The following is a 9,108-nucleotide window of genomic DNA, read 5'->3' on the forward strand; positions in this document are numbered from 1 at the left end:
TTATTGGTGGCTGGTGTTTAAAATCAAACATAACTGTCTTGGTCAGCCTTTAAGGCATTAAACTATAAATCTTGATGAAATTCATTAAATCATAATTTCATGTAATCAGGAAAAAGTGTTTTTTTTCTTTAGTAATGTAATATATGTAAAATATATTGATTTAAACATATTTTATTTGCAAGTTAACGAAAGGAATTTAAGTTAAGATATTATATCGTGTCTTCTCACTGAAAGAGGTAGTGATGGTAACAACACAAGATGGAAAAAAGTGATAATGATAAACTGATACTGTATTCTGAAAAAGATGAATTAAATTAACGGATAAATAACAGATATTATTTCACCTCAAAGGATTGAAGAAAAAAAACTGCATCATACAGCTGTTTTGTCCTCCCATGACTCGTATATGTTGTAAGAGGCTCAAAGCAGGAAATGTACAACTGAGATGTTTACCAGTTATACTTGTTTGGATACGAAAATTGACCTGGATCACTCCACAATGCATTAAAATCAAAACCAACTTTGTTTTCAAGTTTGATCATGAAATATTAACCACTTCAGATGGAAACAATTTGACATGAGATCAGTATTTTTTTCATGAACACTGAACAATTGGTTTTGTTATTAGAAATGCTCATTCAATTTCTATCAATCCTTGATTTGACATCATTATTGGCCGTTTTGACACCGGTCCTCTTATTATCCTTACTTTAAAGCAGTAAGAAAAAGCTGGATTATGGAGTGACCACGTCAAGATATAGTTCTACCATGTAAACCTGTCATGTACACCTTTCATGATTGTATCATTTACAAATGAGGCGATACTGTTATGGGAGTGATATGTGAAGCAATCACTCAAAGGAAATATACAAATTGTTAGAACATTCGTTACATATTTCTGTTGTACTATATACACTTAAACAAGTGGACATACATAAATGAGAGAAATTTGTCTATACGTGAAAACCAGCTTGAAGCATACGTCTGGTCAGCCTGCACCTGACTTCAGGTACTTAAATATATTCACACATTTTTCATAATCTGTATAAACCAACAATGAAAAGTCTCAATTATGGGAATGATAAATTTTACAGTCCTACCTTTTCGTTTCGTATTTTTCACCTATAAGATGGATTTTAATAGGCCCACTAAATCTTACTATGTTCACTCCAAATGAAACGTAAAAAGTCATATTACCGTAACAAGATACATCCATATAATGGATGTAGGGAGGTAGCGCTTATAAAGGATGGAAGGGAGATAACTCTGTCCAGTCTGAGATTAATTCCCAAATTAGACTACTAAAGAGCATCGTTTATATCAAGTTAAACTGTAGATACATATATCTACATACAGTTTCCTGTTGAGTATTACACAAGTATCACTAGAACTGAAGCTGCAATTTGCTTGAATTTAGTAATTCTCTACATCTTTGATCAGCACAATTCTGATACACAAGCCATCCGCTCTTAAGGTTGTTTTCTTCCACGAAACTGATTTATAACAGATAGTTATTAAATTAGCCAACGAAGATAAAATGATAACGAATATGAAGAGTGCATTTGACAGTACGCTATACCAATGTCAAAACTTTATTATAAAATACTATATGAAAGCGTAGAAAACTGAAGTTCAATTATCGTTGATCCGCAGTAAAGATACGGAACTTAGATCAGGTCAGCTCTGGTTATGACTGGACTAAGGAAGTTATTTCATGATTTCTGCAAAGAAGTTATACTTGAACATTCTTTTGACAAAAACATAACCCAACCTATTAGTGTTCATACCTTAGGATAGGTGTAATCGGTTTAGGTGAAGTAAACCGTGACTGATCATACCTGAGGACAGGTGTAACTAGTTTAGGTGAAGTAAACCGTGACGGATCATACCTGAGGACAGGTGTAACTAGTCTAGTTGAAGTAAACCGTGACGGATCATAGCTGAGGACAGGTGTAACTAGTCTAGGTGAAGTAAACAGTGACGGATCATAGCTGAGGACAGGTGTAACTGGTCTAGGTGAAGTAAACCGTGACGGATCATAGCTGAGGACAGGTGTAACCTGTCTAGGTGAAGTAAACCGTGACGGATCATAGCTGAGGATAGGTGTAACTAGTTTAGGTGAAGTAAACCGTGGCGGATCATAGCTGAGGACAGGTGTAACTAGTTTAGGTGAAGTAAAACGTGACAGATCATACCTGAGGACAGGTGTAACTAGTCTAGGTAAAGTAAAACGTGACGGATCATAGCTGAGGACAGGTGTAACTAGTCTAGGTGAAGTAAAACGTGACGGATCATAGCTGAGGACAGGTGTAACCGGTCTAGGTGAAGTAAAACATGACGGATCACACCTGAGGACAGGTGTAACTAGTCTAGGTGAAGTAAACCGTGACGGATCCTAGCTGAGGACAGGTGTAACTAGTCTAGGTGAAGTAAAACGTGACGGATCATAGCTGAGAATTAGGTGTGATCTGTCCAAGAGAAGGACAACGTGACGGATCATAGCTGAGGACAGGTGTAACTAGTCTAGGTGAAGTAAAACGTGACGGATCATAGCTGAGAATTAGGTGTGATCAGTTCAAGAGAAGGACAACGTGACGGATCATAGCTGAGATGAGTGGGTACAGATTATCATATGTAACTGGAAAATGATTTTTCAAAACTAACTAAAACATACCATACAGAAGTATACATACAAGTTATTATGCAGATACCGTTCATTCTTTGTTTTTGATAATATAAACTTCGATAGTATGTATACATTATCAGAAGAAATAATAATTACTCTAGGTCACTAAAATGTGACAAACTTTCGCCAAAGTGATTGCAATCGTAGTTTTCCAGAGGACCTTGATATAGAAGTTTCTATATCTCCTCATCGCTAAATTTGGAGGTGGTCCACGTCTAACTTGGTTGTGATCTACTATTATGTAACACAACAGCATGCATCGTGTCAAATAAGTTTTTATACTGATTATTTTATATGCTGAACTCCATAGTAGGCTCTGTCACATGTTGGTTCTTTGCCCATTTGATACGTTTGAACAGTTTTGTCTGTGTTGATGTTTCGTCTGGCCAAAATGCAGGACGAACCAAATCCAACTTTATCCTCACTTCTTTCTATATCATTCAACAGGATAATGATATTCTCTCGTCCATCACAAAATGAATAAACACTTGTTAGTTCCAACTCCTTAATTACAAGATGGATTCAGTAACTGATGTTGATACGTGTCCTTTTCCCGACTGAAAACGTTTCAATAGTTTTTCCCAAAAAACTTCCTGGGCTGCGAGAGCCTTTCCAGGATTATTGTCGCTTGGCCATCTTAAAGGACGAATTATGTGCCAGTTTCTCCTTATGAGTTTTGGAAACTCACCTTTTTCTATATCATTTAATAGGATGATTATATTCATACCTTCTCTGGAATCACGAAATGAATAAACACTGGTCAATTTTAATGTAAATGTTGACCATTCACGTTCCAAAAAAGTATAACTTACGACAAATACAGTTTGCCGTGAATTATCTATGGCGTCCATAATGTTATCCGCTAGGTCATAACCAGGCTTAAAACTTTTATCTTCAAAGCAATATTCAATGCCCGTGGAATCTAACCATGGGATAAATGTTTTTGCTACCCAGCTAGAATCTTCACTACAAGAAGATATAAAAATGTCATATTTGTATGTCAAATTTTCGAACGGCTGACGGCAGGTGGATCGTAGCCACACACTTCTCCCCCATGCCTCTCGTGCAAGGACACCAAAGACGAAACAAACAAGAATGAGTATTATTGAAATGACCAACCAGACTTGGGAAACACAACTGTCCTTGAACTGATCAAAATCTTCCATGAATTCGACAATACTAGTTTGACTCCCCGCTGGAGTAGAACATGTAAGTTCTTCCTTTTTGTAAATAATCTCTGTTGATTCTATCCATGACAAGAGATCCAATTGCTCACAACTACACACCAGAGGATTCCCATACAACACAATTTTAAAGTTATTCGATTTAGATTTAAAGTCATCAAGTAGAGAATATTCTGATTTACTTAATGTTGATATGAGGTTAGAACTGAGGTCTATTCTCTCCAACGCACTAAAATGGCTTATCGTTAGTGAAGGAATGTGATTAAAATGATTCTTTGCAAGAATCAAATATTTAAGAGAGTCTTTCTGATCTGCAAACAGGTCAATGCTTAAGCTTACAAGATTGTTTGATGAAATATCGACTACAGAAAGGTTATTCAGTCCCTTGAATAACGAAGTCGTGTTTGTAGCCAGGGCGTTTCCAAAATTACATTGCTTTGCTGTGAGTCTCGATAAATTGGAATATTCAACGAACATATTCGGATTTGGCAATGAACAGTCAATGCCGGACATGTCTAGCTCTTTCAAGTGGACAAGGCCTTTGATAATTCCATGTGAACATCTCATTATTTTACCTGAATAACTTACATCCAATACTTGAAGATTGTTATTTCTGGCAACTGTAATATTAGGCAACTTTCCACCTATTCTACTATGTGTGAAGTTTACATATATCAAATTTTCCGGAATAAAAAGTATCATTTCCATGGCTGTCAAAACACTTCGCTTAACAAACGGAATATCGCGCAGGTATGCACATTCGAGATGAGTTAATGAAGTAAAAAGAGCCAATATATAAATTCCCTGTGGGTTAAAGAAGTTATTTTCTGAAACATCCAATTCCTCAATGCAAGTCTTACTAGTCCAGGATGTCAGCGCTTTTGTACTTATAAGGGCAATGCCATTATTATTCAGTTTTAGTTTTTTGACGCATAAAGTTGCCAGATAATGAATATCTGTCTCCACCAGATTTAAACCTTTCGTAAATTTGTGTCGAAAACCTGTTATTACAAGTGAATCCATTACTTTCGCTCGTACTCCGTGGAGTCCTTTCAGAATTTCTCTAACAGTGATGAAACTTCTAACTGAGACCAGTTTTAACGAAACGAGATCTCTAAATGGAAACAGGAAATTGTTCTCAATCTTTCTGAAGTATGCCAGTATAAATAATTCTGTTATGTTTGATTGCTTGAAGCTAAGAAACGATGTATTCAGAAAAGATACACTATCTTTCCCTCTAAATGACAAATCTAGTTTGTTCAGCATACTTAAGTTTGCAAACTCCTCTCCGAAGACGAACCCTTCAAAAATATCCATGAAAAGATCCGAAAGTTGCGGAACGTTTGATAAAGCACGCACAGGATATATTTTCTTCAAATGGAAATAATTGTTCTGAATCTTTAACGAATTAAGCTTTTTCAGAGATTCGAAACTTTTCGGATCAATGGATAGATGGTCAAGATTGTTGTCTGCGAGATTCAGGCTTTGTATGTTCGAAGTGTTGTCGAATGCTCCAGACGAAATTCGTACGAGATGATTTGACTGAAGATTCAGTGTGTTTAGTAGAGGTAACTTTGGAAAGGAATACCGGTGTAGTCTAACTAAATTGTTGTTAGGTAAATTCAACTCTGTCATATTGACTGGCAAATCCTGTGGTATATCCCGCAGACGACACCCGGAACACGTAACAAGACACCTGTCTTGAAAACTTTTGACACGGCAACAGGCGGGCAACGCATCTGAAACAGTAAATAACAATAGTCCAGGAGCTAGAAGGGTCCACCGTGCCCCCCTCCCCACAAATCTCCGAACCAATATTTTTCTGAAGCCCGAAGACGCCCTGATCACGAAAATCAATGTCAACATTGCGTAAGGTGGGACGAATTCCGGTTATGAAGTCATCTAGATGGCAACCATAGTCAAATTTACCCAAAATGTGAAAAAACTCTTAAAATCGTTATTTTTCGATCAAATTAAACAAAAGAGGTATCAAAATGACCAAAAACATATCTAGCAACAAAACAAGCTACTATAAAGATTTATTTTTAAAAAATGAATTTATATCGATTTTGAGGTCAAAATTTAACATTTTCACAAATTAATTGTCATCATTTTTTTTGTCAAAATTCTTACATGCACAGATTCATGTCAATTTCCAGGAGCAGTCAATCACAACTTCATGAAGACGGACGCCATCATATAACACAAGAAATACAGTCTTAGCTTTCTTGTTTCATTTGGATATAATATGATATAAGATACCCAAATTTTGGTGCACACTATGTGACACATTTCGAAAACTAATTTCTCCTCAGAGATGCTCAAAAGCGACAAGTTTGTAAAGCTAAATACCATATAAATGGGATTGGAACATGTATGCCAAAACGACTTAACACAAAGTCAAAAGCAAGTGTAGGATAGCATTTTTTGTATGTTACAGATCAAGAATATAGTGATTGGTTTCAATACATACAAGGACAGTGATGCAATATTCCTCTCATACCCAGGATCCCCCAAAAGATGATGGCCCTCCGTCAAAGAGAAGGCGTGGTGAAAATTGTAAAGCATCAACGTCTGATATGAAAACAAGATGTGTCATCCATATTCAAGGATGAAAAAGTGGTCAACTGCAGTTATTTGTGAACATGAAAGATGGTAACAAAACATTGGACAAGATAAAAGAAGAATTTGCCAACCAGTCGGTTCCATACATAGAATGCAGCAGGTGTGCGACCTTATTCCCGAAACATATACAGACTCCGATGGATATCATCGTGAATGTTATCAGAGGTTCACCTTTGATCTTGATCACTTTGAGGTTCCTCCAGACACGCCAGAAGCAACATGTTCATCTAGAACAATTCGGCGATCTTCAAAGGACAGTGATACCACTATCATCAAGCCCAATATTATATTCTGTAACTCCGAAGTTCGCAAAAAATCAAGATGAAGGTTAACTGGACAAGTAAAGGAACTTCTTAGTTTGAGTTTGGTGGTTGGGGAAGAGTTCTAGAAGTAGCAGAGCAGAAATCCGATGAACAACTCTTGACTAGAATTAGAGGACATGATTTGTTTTCATGCGAGGTGCAATTTCACAAGAGCTGTAGAGCCAAATACATTACAAACCCAAAGCAATGGAGACGCACTGATGGTGAGAAGAGGACAGAGCAGGGAAAGCTTGAACTGGCACATAGGACAGCGTATCAGTGTATGTGTGATAAGATTAACAAAGATGTGATATGTGACAAAAAGTTTGTCACAATTTGTGAGTTTGTTCAGGTCTATATTTCGGGCCTGCAAGAGACGGAGTTCGCCAACCCTAACTACCGCAGTGAGAAACTGAGGGTCAAACTGGCGAAGGATGTCAACTATTGTGGGAAATTATCATTCTGCCAACTTGATAAGCAGACAAAGTTTACACCATGCATTGTATACAGCTCGGACATTGATGTTAATAGTGCTGTCAAGAGTGCATATGCACTAGGTTCCACTGACATTATTAAGAATGCCGCCATCCACCTATACCAATTGATTCTGAGTAGTTTTGAACAATCGGCAAAACTGAAATGGCCACCAACAACAGTGAGGAGATACACCCACTGCAGCTGAAGAAGTACTTAAGTTCTGTGATCACTGGGACACCAACTGCTGACACGTCACCAGCCAACAGGGTGGCACTTTGGCCAAGACATATCCAGTGCCGCTACCAATGGAGAATGGAAATTACCAAAGCATGTGCTTATCTGTATGACAATGCGACATCTGTTCAGAAATAAACAACTGATCACCTTATTGAACAGAATGAGACACTCAGATAGTTACTCCTTCTCTCTTGAACTTGAGACAGCTATTGCTCTGATTGTAGAAGAAACATAAAGTTTTCTGCCCACCCAAATTGTTTGTGATCTTGATGCTCCATCGGTGTTCCATTCAGGATTTGACCTCCTTGATCAGCTCTTGAACGATCTGACAGGCATGGGGTTTATTCACACTGCTCATGGTATTATGATGCAGGACATCGGAGGAAACCGAGAGCAACAGGGGGTAACTCGTCCTGAAATCCCGACCGTCAGCAGAAGTGGAGCGCGCTCTCTGAGAACAGATCAAGTTGGGAATCTTGCTGAATGCTATTTGACACAACGAAAGAGTCCGTCCCTCACAATCCAACAGTTGACATGCCCTGGAGGCGAGGAAACCCTAAAACGCGCCACGAGACGCAATTTTGTCGGGGTTCTCATTCTCATGATGCGCACAGCCTCACAGGACGTACCTGGTTGGTCAGGCTTCCCATACGTAACTGGTATCCAAGCAACAAATCTCACCACCATTGACTATTACCCAGTCATCACCCAACCCATCACCGATTATAAGACCGTGCAAGAATGCAAAAAAGAGATAAGCTGAAGAGGCCACACATAAAGTAAACCAGCCGTATGTTATAACAACCTTCGACCTGGGAGTCTGCATGAAGGCGTATCCATTGCTTTGGAACAACCCTCAAGGGTATGAGAAGCACATTGAATTGATTGGTACCTTCCACCTCGTGTGTGCTTATCTGATGGTGGTGGGGAAGAAGATGGTTTGCTCTGGTTTGTCTGACATCTTACTTGAAGCAGAGCTAATTGCCTCAGGTTCATTGCAAGGTGTGATATCCAGAAAGCACTATGACAGGGCGATGCGCTGCCATAAGACCATACTTGAGTGCTTGGAAAGGTTGCTATTGGAACAATACAAGGCTCAACAAGATTAGAAGGAACTGTTCTCGTTCATCCCAGCAGACGCGATGATGAAGTTGGATGATGTGTTACAATCGCTCATAGAAACAGCAGCATTAAATGACGATACTATCAGTAACTACAAAAAGGGTTACCTGCAGTAAACTGAATACCAGATGACAGATGTGTTAGATCAGTTTAGCGTACAAACCGAGGGTGAAAGCACAGTGATCTGGATTGTACCCTCGAATGACATGAACTGTGTTTGTTAGATATTTAGACACAAAGAAATGGTATATGAACAAATAGCGTGTGGTCATTCAGCTCAATAGTGTGAATAAAACGTTTCTGAAACATGACTGAGGTTGTTTGCTTTCTGGTAAAGATCTGACCAAAAATTACAAGTATTTTGTGAAAAATTGAAATTTTGACCTTAAAATCGACATAAATTCATTTTTGTTGAAATGAGTCTATTCATAGTAGTTTGTTTTGTTAATAGATCTGTTTGTTATTCTATTGCGGT

At 38.1% G+C, this 9,108-nt stretch overlaps 1 protein-coding gene across 1 annotated transcript; it reads right to left on the reverse strand.

Moving 5' to 3' along the window:
• Positions 1-3,195: 3,195 nt before the first annotated feature.
• On the reverse strand, positions 3,196-5,736 carry LOC132552789 (toll-like receptor 2 type-2). The gene has a single exon (XM_060216982.1). It carries the CDS (start codon positions 5,734-5,736, stop codon positions 3,196-3,198), a length of 2,541 nt encoding a protein of 846 aa, XP_060072965.1.
• Positions 5,737-9,108: the final 3,372 nt, after the last annotated feature.

Source organism: Ylistrum balloti, unplaced genomic scaffold, assembly GCF_031769215.1.
Source record: "Ylistrum balloti isolate Yb309-2 unplaced genomic scaffold, AGI_CSIRO_Ybal_v1 Utg370280, whole genome shotgun sequence".
Classification (NCBI taxonomy): domain Eukaryota; kingdom Metazoa; phylum Mollusca; class Bivalvia; order Pectinida; family Pectinidae; genus Ylistrum; species Ylistrum balloti.